This window comes from Mirounga angustirostris, unplaced genomic scaffold (genome assembly GCF_029215605.1).
Source record: "Mirounga angustirostris isolate CCGP_5_RB_7025 unplaced genomic scaffold, mMirAng1.0.hap1 SCAF_10, whole genome shotgun sequence".
NCBI classification, from domain to species: domain Eukaryota; kingdom Metazoa; phylum Chordata; class Mammalia; order Carnivora; family Phocidae; genus Mirounga; species Mirounga angustirostris.
The window spans coordinates 120774700-120791871 of NW_026991718.1; the positions used below are offsets into that span (position 1 = coordinate 120774700).

General features: G+C 48.5%; 1 protein-coding gene across 1 annotated transcript in view; it reads right to left on the reverse strand.

The window, feature by feature from the left end:
- Window positions 1-17172, reverse strand: part of PTPRT (protein tyrosine phosphatase receptor type T) — a 748756-nt gene that overhangs the window by 47347 nt on the left and 684237 nt on the right. Inside the window, exons 16-18 of the mRNA XM_064571786.1 lie at window positions 11054-11130; window positions 3050-3086; window positions 1592-1689 (exon numbers count right to left, since the gene is read on the reverse strand). Of these exons, the coding sequence (XP_064427856.1) occupies window positions 1592-1689; window positions 3050-3086; window positions 11054-11130 (212 nt within the window). The remainder of the gene's footprint in view (window positions 1-1591; window positions 1690-3049; window positions 3087-11053; window positions 11131-17172) is intronic.

The following is a 17172-nucleotide window of genomic DNA, read 5'->3' on the forward strand; positions in this document are numbered from 1 at the left end:
ACAGGGAGCGTCAGGCACGGTGTTTGGCTCCTAGCAGGAGTTCCGTCAAGAGACTGCTCCCCTGTTCCCTCCCCAAATCCAAATTAGATTCATGAACTGTCCATCGAGGGACTCTGTCTCCAAGATGGGATATGTTATAGAACGGGCTGGAATTTGCCTCTGAATTCTTAAATCCTAGCCTGGCCTTTTTGTCCACAGTAGCTGCTCCCTGGGCCTGGGTCCTTGGGGAGCAGTTGTGAGTGGAGGGGCCACGACACTAGCATGAGAGTTAAGAGTCAGAGATCGTGGCCAGGCTCTGGCTGGAGGACTAAGGGGTAGACGCTCCAGCCCCTCGGGGTCTGTTTCCTCATCTGTAAAGCTGGGGAGGGCATGAGGTGAGAGTGAGCTCAAGGATAAAGTCTCTCTTGGCCCTAGAACCCTATGAGGCCACGAGATGTCCACAGCCCTTTCCTGGATTATGATGACAGCCCAGGTTCTCTCTTTCCCATGATCTTGGAGGCCAGGACTCTTTATTTTAATGGGTTATCTGGTTCTTTGCCAAAACAAAAACTTACCTGCCCACTCTTCGGTTAGTTCCTATGGTAAGTAGAGAAGCCCTCTTCCTTCTAGTGTTGTGCACCCTGCCTTTCAACCCAGCAGCCCACCCACCCACATGCCACAGTTTACCAAGTGAGCAAAAGCAAGCTGGGCATAGCAGTCCCATTTCCAAGCCCTAGGAGTAGCTAAGGACGACGTAGGAGAGAGTTGAGATAGAGCAGAGCAGGAGACCAAGGCCTGAACCCTGAGGAATATCAAGGTTTAGAGGTAAGGGAGCAAAGGGTCAGATGCTCTGAGAGGCTGAGTTCGATGAGAAGAAAGAAGTGGCGGTTGGATTCGTCAGCATGAAGGATGCTGGTGATACTGACTGTCTCACTATGGGTGGGATGGAGAGGGGAGAAGAGAACTGGAGTGCAGAAACAGAGCCTGTGTGTGAGTCTTTAGAGTCTGGCAGAAAAGTAAGGACAAGAGAGTCCTTTTTGTTTGCCTGTTTTGTATTTTCAGGGGGAAGGTACTCAGGATGTTCCGTATGTTCAGGGGAATAATCTAGCAATGAGAAAAAGAGTTTCGAGTGAGAGGGGAAATGAGACAATTCTTGCATAGAATCTGTGATACAAGGCACTGGGATTGCCTTTGAAAGGGCAAGAGTCACTTCTTCCATAGAAACAGCAGATAGTCTACCATTTGGGTCAACAAAAAACGGCCATGTTTTATGGTTCACCCTGATAATAGAGGGGAAGAATGAGAAGATGGTTGTAGATGCAAGTAGGATTGTGGCTTTGTGGTGTGAAGATGAACGTTCATGTCTGATGGCTTTCATTTCCCCAAAGGGTATGAGATGACGTCATCAATGGAGCGAGGGTGGAGAAAGGGATGACTCGGGGGAAAAGGCCGTATTCCCCGAATGGGAAGCAGTGGTGAGGATTTCTCCCACGCAGGTTGTTGTGAGGGTGAAGTGTTGAGTGGGGGCACATGCCATAAGGCACAGAACAGAGAGATGCTCAGGAGGGCAGGGCCAGCAACCTCTGTCCAGGTAATTGCGGGAGGGGCTTACCCTGCCCACTTCCACGAGGTTCGTGACCATGACGATGCTGGCCGAGTTCTCCTGCCAGATCATTCTCCAAAAGTCCTTGACAGTCTCCTGCATCGGACCTGCCGACAGAGAAGGTGACAGGGTCAAAGACCACAAGTGCAAGAAGGCAGCCAAGAGGCCATCCCTCCTGGTTGGTAGGTCCAGGCTCAGAACAGGTGAGCGAGAGTGAGGCCAGATGATTCTCGCTGGGACACCTGAGTCACTGAGACCAGGGCCAGAGTATGGAAAAGCAAAGCGGCATTCCAAACTAGCATGGTCTACAGCATCCATGGAAATGTCCACACCCTTTCCTCTTCCCTCTGCTGTCCTCCTGCTCAGAGGCTGTCCCCCAGCCGCACTTGCCCCCCATCCATCACCTTATTGGGACTATATTATGGGTTAATAAAATAGCTTAAGGGAGTTTTCATAAAAATTGGGCTCCAGAACCTCAGTGAGAGACAGGGAGGAAATTGGGGTTGCAGGGGGCGGGGAGGAGGACAGAGAGCTGCCAGGAGCCGGATGCTCACAGTGCAAACAGTAGAGGCCTGATTTTGAGCTTGACAAACACAAGGAGCATTCCTCTGGAGCCCAAACAGGAGGGAGGGGAAAGAAATGGACAAGGAAAGCGAGATAGGATCTGAGAGTCCAAAGCAATTTCCCTGGAAATTTCTTTCAATGTCCTGGGCCTTCATTGCTTTTACAATTACAAAATACATGTATTTGATATAAAAATCTGAATAGCATTTTTCTGTATATGTATATATATATATGTATTTATACATATGCATTTGCTGTAATAAGCAAATTATTATATGCATTTTATATGCATCATTATTATGTGCACTTTTGCATGCTCTTAAAGATTCTTACCAAGCATGGTACGTGTTCACTGCATAATTTTTCTATAATATAGAAGTATCACATTTTATTTAAGCAATCTACCAACTGTTGGGCACTTAAGATTTTTCACTTTTTTCCTATTAGAGATAACACTGTGACGAGTATCTTTGTATATGTCACTGTCCACATATGTAATTATCCACAGGATTTGCTCCCCAAAGGGTTCGGGAGGTAGGATCATTTTTAAGCCTCTGATAATGGACTGCCAAGTTGTTTTCCAGAATGGCGGAGTACTTCTCTCTTCTAGGCACACACTCATCAAGGAGATAAGGCACCTAGTTTTGGATGGTGGATCCTGAGGGCACGTGCCTGAGGCTGAGGCTTTGGGTCTGCCCTGCCTGTGCCATTTCCTAGCGATACCTCCTTCATCTCTCACTCACGTCCCTCCCCCCGAGAGCTGAATTCATCACCTCCTTCCTTCCCAAACAAATGGACGCTCCCAGGGACCTATGTTTGTGGGACTTTTTTTTGCTGGCAGAAGCCCATTCCTCTCTTCCAGTGAAGGGTGAGGCCCCCTTCGAGGAAAAGGGGAGCACTTACCCTGAGTTGCAATGTAGTGCCGAGGTCGATGGTATCCCTGGATGACAGGAGAGAAGCAGAGTGAAGGGCCTCCAGTCAAAGCTCGCAAACACCATAATATTAATAGTTATCCTTTCCAAGACATGCTTTCCTCACAGGCAAAATGAGAACAGCATTAGACACTTCCCAGAGAAGTGGCAAAGATGAAATAAGTAACGTATGGCAAGCCCTTATTAAATCACTAAACGTTAGCTATTAGAGTAGTAACTTGGAAGGGGCCCATACGGGCTTGCCTCAGAAGCAAAACTGGGTGGCTGTTACTTACGCCCATGTACCCAGAAAGAGGTGGAGAAGGAATTGTGGCGTTTCTGTGGGACATAAACCACCAAAAAGTCCTTCCTGGGTCCTAACTGTGCAGAACACTGTGAGTCTCTGTAGGGCACCTGATGGAAGACAACCATTGCATCGCTGGCCCCTTGCATTAGTAACAATTAGAAAAAACTGGGGAAGAATGCCACAGGGCCTCTCTGTGCCACACGGCAGGGCTTGGAATTAAAAGTCCCACTCACCAGGGAGGACCCCGTGCAGCTGTGACTTCGAGGCTGATAAAGCCACTTTCTGATTCAGAGGCCAGTTTCTGATATCCCTGTATATTTCAGTGTCCCAGGAGGCCCTGCCGCATCTGGTGTGGGGTTACTCTGTGCTCCATAACCCTCATCATTGGGGAAGAGGTTGAAGAGAGCCTTCTCTTTTGCCTGGGTATGGCAATACTTGGAGGATCCCCTTTCTAGTTCCAGAGAGGAATTCTATCATACTGGGTAGAGTTCAAGTTTTGGATAAAGATTTGCATTTAGTACATACCACTGGACATAGTATTTATGGAATGAATACATGAGTGAGCAAACGAATGGATGGACAGATACTTTTTCAAACTACAGATGCCAGTTACAGAGCCTGCTGGAGGAGAGGTCACTGACAGCCCTGAAATCCACTTTGCTTTAGGGTTATCCATCTCAGGAGAAAACAAACCCAAACCGTTGATGAATCCCTAGTTTTGTCTCCAATGTTGGTGATCCATCTTTCTATCCTGTTGGCGGGGAGGGGATGAGCTGCCTCCAGGCCCTCTCACTCAGGAAATGAGCCAGAATTACCATCTGTATGGTTTATGGTGAAACAGACGTGGCCTCTCTCCAGTTCTGGATCCACTTTCTGATTCAAAGACTCGTTTTTGAGCCCCCAGTGTATTTCTCCACCTCAGTCTTCCCCTTGCTCCATAAATACCTAGTACGTACCTTCCCATTGCTGGGCATACTCTAGAGGTGCCAGAGTTCACTGTCAGCACCAAGCCAGGGCCGGCGGCGTGGTCAGAACTGCTGGATTAACCACAGTCCCTAGGAATCAACAGCCCCACCTAAATAAACTGTTTGCTAACTTCTTAGTGAAATTATCAGTTTCTTGAGGACAAATATTGCCTCCTCTAAGTTTAAAAAAAAATTTCTATAGACTCTCGCACAGTGTGAGACTCAGAACAAATGTCCAATGAACAAGTGGCTGGGAGCACAGCTAAATAAGGTACGGCTGGAGGAGGTCATGTGCACACACTCTGGACCCGATGGCCTGGGTTTGAATCCTGGCTCTGACCCTTGGGAGCTGTGTGTTCTGGAGCTAACACTTAACCTCCTCGTGCCTCCATTGCTTTTTTGCTGTCAAATGAGGGTACTTAGATTTACAATATAGTGTTTCTATTAAGATTATATGGCAGTTACTATGCGCCAGGCACTGTAGTCTAAGATTTAACATACATGACTTTATCTTATTAGTATTTTATTGGTCATCTGGCAAACATCTATTGGGTGCCTCCCGTGACCGCTTGGGAGATGGTGAGATCAGAAGCCCTTCCCGCCTCACCGCTCTGCCTCTAATGCAAAACAGAGCCCCCCTCTGACACATGAGAAGTAGGAAGGGAGGTGAGAGGGACAAGGAGCTCTCTGTTCTTTCAAGTCAAGATGGACAGGGTTTCCCAGGCTTGCAGGAAGAATTAGACACTGGGAATTTTCTTGAGTAGGTTTGGGAACAGAATATAGTCCCCTAGAGTGTGGAAGGATGTGGTTTCTCAAGCCCACCCTCTTCCATCAGCCGCATCGTCACTCCTAGTTACAGTCCTTGTCCTTCCTGACCCAGGCCACAGCACTGGCCGCTTGCTGGCCTCCCTGCCTTCAGTCCGGTCCCATCTCCCATCTGCTTCTGACCGGAGTGAACTCTGCAGTGCACATCGGATTACGTTATTTCCCCACCCAACAGCCTGCAGTGGCTCCCCGCGGTGTGTGCAGTCATGTCCGGATGTTCTAGCTCAGGACTAATCACCCGTCTCTAGCCTCCGTGCCAGGTGTCCCTCTCCATGCCCTCCCACGGGCCCTATGTCCCAGCTTTCCGGCACCACACCTCCAATGAGACCTCCCTCCTCCTGAGCAGTCCTGCAGGCTTCTGCATGTGCCCAACAACACATGTAGCACATGAGCTGCAATACGGTTTTCGTACTTGTCTCCCCATGGGCCGTGGAGCCCGCACTCAGAGCTGGGGGCAGCTTTCAGCAAAGGCCGGTGGGTGGCATATATGCATAAACGGGTCTCCGAGGTGAGGCTGGGGCACCCTTAATGGAGTTCCCGTTTCCTCCCCTCTGGCAGCATGCCCTGTTCCTACCACTCTTGCCCTGGCTCACAGGCCATCTTGCTCTTCTTCAGACACAGGAGTCACGTTTCCATCCAGAGGCCTTCGCACAGGCCATTCCCTGCGCAGGGTGCATCTGCCCCCACCGAGCTCGGCAGTTTGCTCTCTCACTCCAGCCCGGCTTCCGCTTGGTTGTCAGTCACCTCACAGAGAGCCTCCCCTGACCATCCTGTCGGTCCCTCTCTCATTTCTCCGGTTTACTTTTCTTCAGGGCACTTATCACTCAATGGCAGAATGTTCCTTGTTTATGGACATGCTCACTGTCTGTCTCCGCAGTGGAATGAGAGGGCCGACAGGGCAGGGCTGTATCTGGCTTGCTCATGGCTATGTCCCCAGCACCGACAAGTCGGCCTGGGCCATCAGCCTTGATAAACGCGTATCGAATGCATGCATGCATGCATACTGTGGGCCTGTCTGTGCACTGCATGGGAGTCAAGAGGCCCTCTCTGGTCTCCAAGACCCCATCGAGTCCCCAAAGAGAAAACGTTCTAACCACGAGATTCCTCAGCAAAGGAGATAAAAGGAAATGTATTGCTCGACTGGGGCTTTACTGGGGATTTGCCAAGGACTGGTTCAGAAAACTTCCTAACCTTAGAAGAACTTTGAGTTCATTTAAGTCCCACCTACACAGCACACAGATCGACTGCAAACCAGCACCGGGCCTGCCTCCATCCGTCTGTGAGCAATGGGAAAGAGGCTTGCATCCAAAACACATTTATCTCACTCTGAACTTACGCATCTGTTACTTACTGGGGACCCAGATACGATATTTATTTCCAGACCGGTAATTTATAACAGGTTCAAGTGGCCAATACATTCTTGGGTGTGCAAACAAACCTGCCAGTGGGATGGTTCAGATGGTAGCAGAACCATGGCCTCTGGAGACACAGACAGGGCTGGCCCCATCCAGCTCATTATCCAAATGGAGTTGTTTTAATGGATCGTCAAGAACCAATTGTGGATAAATGATTCCAGCGTGGGCAGTTAGCTCTTCTGAGAGCAAATGTCCAGGAGGATTTCAGCGGGGGTGGAGAGCAGGGCAAAAGAGTGAGGACCTAGAAAACTATGTAGTGTGTGTCTTGCCAGGAATCCCCAAAAGGACTACAGGAATTTTAAGTTTGCTAGAGCACACAGTAGGCTCAGAAATCATGGGATTCCTCATTCCCCGTTATGCCCCATATTGATAACAGGGTGCTAGGAGGTGCTTGGTGTCTTCTCCACTGCCCCCCCCCATGTTCCCGTTTTTCCCTTCTAGACTCTGCTCTGTGCTGTGGGATGGATGCTGACCTGTATGGACTACATCATGGGGTTCCATGGCTTCTGGTTTCCAGTTGGGTTCAGCCAATGGGGGAGCAGAAGCAGGCCATGGGGAGGCTGGGGTGTATGTCTTCTAGATCTGCCCTCATCAGGCCACTGAGGTTGGCACTGACTGTCAGAGGCTTCTGTTTCTAACTCAGGGATACTGCACCCCACCCCCTTGGTTTCCCTTAACTTTGTTCCTACCTTGCTAACCCCCTCCCTTGCCCCTCCGTTACTCCCTTTGAGTGAGCCTGTTTCCTAATGGGAGACTGACAGATATGTTGGTTATCATATTCTGCCGGGGTAGCATTATTATCGCACTTTACAGATAGCAGAACAAGTAAATAAGATCCTAAGGCTAGTAAGCAGAAAGGCCTAGACTCAACAGGCCCAACAACGGCTGAATTCATGACTCTGGTCTCGTGAACTTTTGACTCTAACCACTGAGATCCAGCAGAGACCAATGTCACATATGAAGACAGCATCTTGTAGAGGCTGTTTGGCCTATTTGCACAATCTACTTCTCCAAGAGGGAGAAGGTGGTGGGGTGTCCTTAGTGCACAGAGAACAGGATTCCAGCCATGTAACCTTGAGCAAGGATCTTAACCTCGACCCCTGGTTTCTTATCCTTAGAAGCTTACAGAATGCACCGTAACGATAGAACCTGGCAGGGATGGGAGGTGTTTTCGGCGTTGATGTCACGGAGATTCACCTGCATTTGAAGCAATTTCATTTGTTGCCTGTAATATACCAAAGTGCCTCTTGGCTCTGACTATAGTCAGATGCTTATGCAACTTTGTTTATCTAGGGAAGCATCTCTCTAGGAAAGTTAACTTTTGTCGGAGGGTTACCACTCAGATGACAAAAGCTATATATGGCACCTTGGGCCGGCAGACCCCATGTGGGCCTTTGGGGTTGCCACAAGTACTCGGCTGTAGACAAGGTCAAGGGGAAACTGGAAGGAACTAGTTCAGTCTGGTTAACTGCATGCTGAGTCCCCACTATGTGCTGGATGCAAGGTGCTGTCTGGGAGTAGATGGGGAGGGACAGGAGGAAAGGCCCCAGACTGGGAGCTATTCCGGTCTGGTTCCTAGTTTGGTTTTGCTGCTGACCCGATGCATGGCTGTACTAAAGCTCTGTAATCTCTTTAAACTTTTTTTTTTTGGGAGAGGTTGAGAGAGAGAGAGAGAGAGAGGTGGGGGGAGGGAAAGAAGGAGAGAGAGAGAGACAGACAGAGAGGTGGAGGGAAAGGACAGAGGGAGAGGGAGAGAGAATCCCAAGCAGGCTCCACGCTCAGCACAGAGCCTGACATGGGGCTCCATCTCACAACCCTGATCAGGATCATGACCCGAGCTGAAATCAAGAGATGGATGCTTAACTGATGGAGCCAGCCAGGCGCCCCAAGCTTTGCAATCTCTTTCAACCTCAGCTTCTCTTTCTGAAAAATGGGGATGATTCCCTAACTTGGGGGGTTATTGAGGGGTCTCCATAAACTGACTCCTTTACAAACACCCACCACAGGGCCCAGACATGACTCATTTAGATCCACTGGCTGTTGTCATTGCTTTACTGTTATTATTTAAGCCAGCAGAACACGGTGGGGAAGCCACCCCTGATTCAGACTTCTGCTCCCTCCTCCTCTACATCCTAGCAGTGTGATCCTGGACAAGTTACATAACTAATCAAGAGCCTCAGCTAACTCATCTGGAAATGGGTAGTAACAGCACTTACTTTGTGAGGTTGCGGTACCTAGTTAAGTAATGTTGATACACAAGAGGTGATCTTAGGTTACTATCAGTCCTTCTTGCCTGTTGGACTCTTACTCATTGGCTGAGGCAGCACTGTTTCACCTCTTCCAGGAAGGCTCCCCTGACTACCCAACCCCATCCCAACCAAAGCTTTGGTTTTCCTTTATGTTCACACAGGCCCTGCTCTGTGAGGGTCTCTTTTCTTACCCAACTCCTTCACCAGACGTGAGTCCCTTTTCGGGTCTGCATTTCCAGCACACACTGGAGGACCCACTCAGTGTTTGAGAAATGAACACCAGATGCACAAGGGAGAGGCTAGAGCTGTGATGGGCGGATACTCAAGAGTGCTTTGTCCAGGCTCGAGACAGGCTGCTCTGAACTGGCCATCTCCTTGTGAACTTTCCTGGGAGGGCCACAGGGACAGAGACTGTGTCTACTTTGACTTCCACTGAAACTCCAGCCCCAGGTCCTGACCACGGGAAGGCCCTTTATAAGCCAGGGTCCCTGGGGGGACTCGAAACCACTCTGGGTGTTTCAGACTCAGGGAATTCAGCATGGGGTGATGACATCGGTGACAGGGGAGCTGAGATGCTAACCAGGGGACAGAGGGGTGACGCAGAGATTGGCACCAGGAGGAGACTGTGACTGCCCCTGCAACTAGCGGACGACCAGAGACAGAGAAGCTGCCAGACCCTGGAGCTGGGGCTGCCGGGCAGAGGCGGGAATTCTGGTGGGTCTGCCTGGTAGAAGCTGGTGCCACAGCTGGGATGCGGCCCCTGCCAGAGCTGCTACCCGAGGAAGTGAGGGAGGAGCCGGACACCAGCTCTCCTTTCGCCCTCCAATCTCCCATCACAGCCCTCCCTGCCGGGATCGGCTTGCCCTCCTTCCTGCCACAACACACACACACTCACGCACACACACTCACAGGTATACTCTATCACACACATACTCAGATAAGCAATGCAAAGCAGAATGGGGAAGGCCGAGAAATAGATCTGAGAGCAAACAGACAAATGACTACCACAAAGCTCAATAAGTTTTTGTAGAATCAATGAATCATCTGGATCAGCCTAGATTAGGGGGAGTTCAAGCCCACACCATTCCACTTCATAGCCTGTCTACAGAAACACTTGGGTGTCAGAGGGACCAAGGTGATCTCTGCCATTCGTCGAGGCCCCCAGGCTCCTAGCTGAGGTCCTGAGAAGCCTGGCTTGCATGGGTTATGAAAGGACGTCCATTTGTCCCTGGTGGCCATGCTCCCCCTTTGCAGACTCTCTCATTTCCATGGTGAAGCAGCCCCTTTCCTAACTGGGCGTCTGAATCCCATATTCTCCTCCCTCGGATCAATCTTACCCTTGGCGATAGATAAATGATCCCGAAGCACCCTTGGCGATAGATAAATGATCCCGAAGCTCAGCTCTGCACTGATCACATCCATGATCAAAAATTTCCAATAGCGTTCTCTTGCCTCCAGAATCAAGCCCAGCTTTCTAAGTTTGTTCGTAAACCACCGATGATCTAGCTCCAATCTTATTTTCCACTATTCCCATGACATGGTCTCTGCTCTCCTCAACCTGAGCTGCTACATACTCTCGGCTTCCAGGTGCTACATTTTGGTTTGTGCTGTTCTAACTAGAGGCCCATCTTCCCCCTCATTAATTTTAAATTCATCCTGTGCTTGGAGCTTTGGTTCATATCACATTCTGCACTCCTGAAGGAAGAAGCGATTCCCCCCCACCCACCTCTGAATCCCTGCAGCATTTTATCTGAACATATGACACTTACCACTTTCCAGTTTGCCCTGGAATTATTGATGTGCATAGCTTATCTTCCTGCTCAGGTTTTAAAGGGTAGAGACCATGGCGCTTTTAGTTTTATGGTTCCAATAGCATCTGGCACACAGCACGCACTTTTAAATTTGTGTTGCATAAATGGCTATACCTTCAAATGAATGAATGGATGGACAAACAGACACACGTACAAATGAATTAATGCGTGAATGAACAAGACGGGCAGCTGTCCTGGGGCCCCACAGAGCAGGCTACTCCAGCCAGCCCCAAAGAGGATGCAGCTTTCGATGGATAATCAACGTGGGTTATGCTAATTACACAAATCAGGGAGGGCCCAGACCCCTCTGGACACGTTCTGGGAGGGCCACCTTGTGGGGGAGGGAGGCTGGAGGACAGCCACAGGTCTCGAGCCTGCTACAACCAACCCCAGAGCCCGGCTGCCCAGCCCTGTGAAGACTCACATCAATGTAGTTGGCGTTGATGTAGTCGGAATGCGGGTCTCCGTCCAGCACCAGCAGCCTCACCCGGGAATGGTCGTCTGCAGAGAGAGAGCAGAAAACAAGGGGGCGGGGGAGTAGAAAGGAGCCTGCGGTGAGGGGCCAGCACTGCCCTCCTGCAGACCTACCATGCATTAGTAGTATGGGCATCGTGCTGCTTCTCACACACTCTCTCATTTGACCCCCGGCGCCACCCCATTATCATCCCCATTTACAGATGAGGCAGCTGAGGCTCAGGGAGATCATTGTGCCTTAAAAAGCAATGTGTGTACTCCTTCTCTTTTTTCCACCTGCCCTTCTAGTTCTAGTTATGACCTACCTGGGTGAGTCACCTTGCTTCTTTAAGTCTTAGTGATTTTGTCATTAAAAGGGCAGTAGAAATACCTTCTTCACACGACAGTGCAAGAGAGATCAAAACACTCAGGAGGCGAGAAGTGTCTGATCTGAACTAACATGCTCTGTTTTCATTATTGCATAAAAACGGCAAATTTACCTATTTTCCACATGTGTGCAAATGCTTTTCTTTTGCCTTTCGGAGAATTGTTGCAAATAGATTGTTGGCCACATATTGTTATCAATACAATCATTCAAGGGAAGCTGGCTCCATCATTATAAAAGAGGTCATCAATAACTGAAAACGTGTTCTGGAGAATACCATTTCAGCACAATCCAGGCATAAACAAGATTTGCAGGGTTTAGTCAATGGCACGTTTACTTCAAATAACATCAAATAAACACCATAAAAAAACCCCAAAAACCCTTGTGCAGAAGAATCAGGCTAATCCTTTACAACGAATTAAAGCGCACTGTGACGCGCTAACAGACGCACACAAATGGAACACCCTGGCTGGGTCTGGTGGGAGCAGGGGCTCAGCTTGCTGTCTGGGTCCCTGTCACCCATCGCTGCATGTTCCTGCCTCCACTGTCTGGTCTAGGACAGGGCTAGGGTTCCTACTAAGGCATATGCAGCCCTTTGCAGTTTACAGGCATATCTATTACTACGAACCGGAAGCCCCCGAGAACAGGGCCATTACCACTCTGTTCCCTGTTTCATCCTCTCCGCCTCCACCTGCAGCAGGCACTCCACAAATCCTTAGTGAGAGCATGAGTGGATCACCTCGTTGGACTCTCACAGCGATCCCAGGAGACAAGCAGCATAGCTCTGTTACAAATGAGGACACCGAGGCTCACATGGACTGACTGGCCACATGGCCTGTGAGTGGTGGAACTTGAAAGAGAGGGTTCTCTGAACTCTGAGCTCAGACACTCCTGCTTCCAAAGAGGGGTCTAAGCAGGATATAGGAAGGCTTCAAGAGTACATGGCAGGGCGATTAATGCCAGAGACTTGGCCATCTGGTGATGGAAGAGCTGAGAAGCCAGAGAGAGGCTGTGCAACTCAGAGACCAGCACTAGCGAGGAGACATTGCCTCCCTGGGGATGGTGGGGCAGATGGAGGAGGCGAGGTTATCAGAGCTGAGGGCTGGGGCCCCTGTGGAAACTGGAGCCTACGAGCCTCCCTGGTTGGAGCTGGAGAAAAAGAGGAGCCTCTCTTGCTGCTAAAGGAGGAGTCTGTGACTGGGACAGAGTGGGAGACATATCCCAGCTTCTTCCTTTCCCCGACTTCCAATCTCCCACCAGGGCATATCCTTGGCCAAAGCCAGCCAGATGCCAGCTGGCAAGAGACTGGGAAATGCAACCCACGGGTTGAACCCACAGGTCAGTAGAAGAGGAGAAAGCAAGGAATGGGTCCGAGATGGACAAACAGGCCCAGAACTGGACAGGACGCTACTTCATATCCATTAAATAATTCAAAAATTAGTCCTTGACCGTGTGCCAGGTGCTATGATAGACACAGAGATATACCAGATGCCACTTTTCTTACTCTTCATGGGCGAGAGTTGCAGGTGGGAGGTCTAACTCATCTCTTTGGGGGTGATGGGGGAGTGGGGTGTGAAGTCAGAAGTCTGAAGTTCACCTTTATGGAGTTCATGGCCGGTACTAGACTTTATAGACATGATCTCACCCAATCATTTATTCCTCAACATAGCTCTGTAGATTACTACAATAATACCATGATGATATAGTATGTTGATTCTTCCCATTTCACAGATGAAGAAACGGGCTCAGAGAGGTTAAGCACGTTCCCAATGTTATGCAGCCTGCACGGGGCAGAACTGGGATTCTATCTCAGGTCCGTCTGAACCCAAAGCCCTGCTCCATCTACACACAGTGCTGTCCCTGGACTTCCAGCATCCAGCAGGCACTGCTCCTAGAGTCTGTGCAAATGGTTGGTCCCAGATTCTGCAGTATTCTAGCCCCAGGAGTGGTACCTCCCAGGTGACCACCATCCTGCTCCAGGAGCAAGGAGTCAGACAAGGTCCAGCGCCTGACTCCAAGCTGAGACTGTTAAGCCCCATTACCAGTGGTTACAAAAACAATAAGCCTTAAAAAAGTAAAAATGCACATTGTGCTTTCACTCATTGGTCTCACTAATGACTTATTGATTTATTTATTATTTTTTTTAATTTTTTTTTAAAGATTTTTTTAAAAAATTTATTTATTAGAGAGAGAGAGAGAGTGAGAGAGAGAGCGCAAGAGGGGGAAGGGTTAGAGGGAGAAGCAGACTCCCCGCCGAGCAGGGAGCCCGATGCGGGACTCGATCCCGGGACTCCGGGATCATGACCTGAGCCGAAGGCAGTCGCTTAACCAACTGAGCCACCCAGGCGCCCATGACTTATTGATTTAAAAATCTCCTTTATTTATTGAGTTATGACTGCCCCTGGGGTCTATAGCACTGGAAACAGAGATTCTGGTTTAAAATGTGGAGAGGGAATTTTCTTTAACATAAAATGAAAGTTAAAACCTGAAAGCAAAAATGATTTAAAAAACCAATAAGAAACAAACTTAAGTTAAATATTCTTTTTTTTTAAAGACTTTATTTATTTGACAGAGAGAGACACAGCGAGAGAGGGAACACAAGCGGGGGAGTGCGAGAGGGAGAAGCAGGCTCCCTGCTGAGCAGGGAGTCCGATGTGGGACTTGATCCCAGGGCCCTGGGATCATGACCTGAGCCGAAGGCAGTCGCTTAACCGACTGAGACACCCAGGCGCCCTAAGTTAAATATTCTTAAAGATGAAAGGGGCCTCTACCCACCAGAGGATGGTGTTTGTTGGTATTTTGTCTTCATCCATTCATGAAGAACCTACTATGTGCAGGCTGGTTGAATGGCCTAAGGAAGTATTGTCAAAATGATACTCATGCTTAAGGAATTTGTCGGTGTTGTGCGGGAGACAGATTGTACACAGAAGTAGAACTCCAAGGCCTAGAAAGTGGAGAAAAGAGGGCTTTGTGAAGCAGTATGTGAATGAGGAATTAAAAGTAGGCTAAGACTTGACCAGTGGACCCTTCCATCAGAGGGTACAAGGAAAGTGAAGACAGTGCTCCTGAAAAAGCAAGCACACTGGGGAGGCTGAAAACCATCTCCTGTCTTATGGACACAGTGTGAGGGGATTAGCAACATGAGAAGAGAAAGAGGAGATAGGCAGGGGTTGGGTTACAGAGGGCTCTCCACCCTGTATTAAGGCACTTAGACGCAAATACCCATGCTGGGCTCTGCAAGGCATCCAAATACGATACCTCTATTTTCTGAGGGTGTGGAAGATTATTTTATTATGTAGTGACCAAGATTCACTCCCAGAAGGCTAACCTGTGGCAAATGGGATACACTGATGATGTGAGGTATGAAGCTGAGGGTCAGATCTGGGTTCAAATCTTAGCCCTATCACTTAGTAAGTCAATTGATCTCTCTTAGCTTGTGTTGCTTAACAAAGTAGAGCCAATACTATATAGCTCATGGAGTGCTGCGGGGGCGGGGATTAAATGAGAAAATGTAGGCATGAAAAGTGCGAGGGCCTTAAGAGAATGAAAAGACAAGCCACAGACTGGGAGAAAATATTTGCAGAATATCAGATAAAGGATTTGTATCCACAATATACAAAGAACTCTTAAATTCAACAACAAGAAAACAACCCTATTAAAAAATGGGCAAAAGGGCGCCTGGGTGGCTCAGTCGGTTAAGCGACTGCCTTCGGCTCAGGTAATGATCCTGGAGTCCCGGGATCGAGTCCCGCATCGGGCTCCCTGCTCAGTGGGGAGTCTGCTTCTCCCTCTGACCCTCCTCCCTCTCATGCTCTCTGTCTCTCATTCTCTCTGTCTCAAATAAATGAATAAAATCTTTAAAAAAAAATGGGCAAAAGATCTGAACAGACACCTCAGCAAAAAAGATACACAGATGGCAAATAAGTATATAAAACTAAGTATATAAAAAATGTTCAACATCATATGTTATTAGGGAATTTCAAATTAAAACAACAACAAGATATCTCTATAACACCTACTAGAATGGCCCAAGTCCAGAACACTGACAACACCAAACGCTGGTGAGGATATGGAGCAACAGGAACTCTCGGTTCATTGCTGGTGGGAATGCAAAATGGTACAGCTGCTTTGGGAGACAGTTTGGCAGTTTCTTTTAAAACTAAACATACTCTTATCATATGATTCCAGCAATTGCTGTCTTTGGTATTTACCCAAATGAGTTGGAAACTTATGTCCACACAAAAACTTGCACACAAATATTTATAGCAGCTTCACTCACAACTGCCAAAACTTAGAAAAAAAAACCCCAAGATGTCCTTCAATACATGAATGGATAGACAAATGTATACCCAGACAGTGGAATATCATCCAGTGATATTTAGAGATGAATGATCAAGCCATGAAAAGACATGGAGGAAACGTACATGCCTATTGCTAAGGGCACAAGCGAGTCTGCAAAGACTTCATACTGTGTGGTTCCAGCTCTATGACACTCTGGTATGGACACAGTAAATAAGCAGGGGCTGCCAGGGACTTGGGGACAGGATGAACAGGTGGGACAGGGGCGTTTTAGGGCCCTGAAACGATTCTGTAGGATACTGTAATGGTGGATACATGTCATTACACATTTTAAAAATCCCACTGAACTGCACAACACAAAGAGTAGACTCTAAACTATGGACTTTAGCTAATAATAAATGGATCAAGACTGGTTCATTAAGTGTAACAAATGTATCACACGGACGTGAGGCGTTAATAACAGGGGAATCTGAATGTGGGAGGGAGGCAGGCAGCACACGGGAACTCACTCTGTACATTCTGCTCACTTCCTCTGAAACCCTAGACTGCTCTAAAAAAAAAAAGGTATTAGGACAGTGCCTGGTATGCAGCAGGTGCTTAATAAATGGTGGTTCTGGGCTGGACATGAGGCTCAGGGCTGAGACGCTTAGAATGCGGTGTTCCCCACTTGCCCTTCTGTACCAGATGTAAATCCACCTTCTGCAGAGGCAAGGAGCTATGGTGAGTATTCTCGAAAGGGAAGAATTCAGCCGTTGGGCCTACCAGAAAGGCATTGCAAGGAATAGCAGTGTCCTCATGGTGTATTTATTCCTTCTGGGAGATGCTAATATTATTCTGTGTCCCCTTCTTCTTCTAACTTTACATAATTAGAAGGATAAAAAATTGTGTTTATCCACAGGCACACGGAGAAAGATGGGGCAGCGGGCGATGTGAAGGAATTTATACAAGGTAATTTACAAGCAGCCCAGAACGTTCATTATGCTCTATCTACATTTCGCAAGCCTGAAAAACAGCTAATTTGGTACTCCTCGTTTGATATTCCAGACAAGATGCTGGGAAGAGTCACATAGAGGAGAAGCATACTCGTCCATGGTGAGGTGAGAGGAGGCTGGCCCCACCTGGCTCTCAGAAGAGGTGGGAGACGGGCAAGAATAGGCTTGTGGGGAGGAGAAAACGGTAGCAGCCAGGGGAGGGGAGACATAGCTGCACAGATATGGAGATCCAAAGAGCTCCGCCGAATACAACTCTAGGGGAACAGAAACACCGCCCCTCTGGAATCAATCTGTTCCTTGTCATTTTAGGACAAAGACCAGTGGTATGTTGCTAAATGTTTAACAAACAGCTCTCTGGAGGGAAAAAAGGCCCTGATCGGTACAGTCTGCTGATTTCTGTGGTATAAATACTCC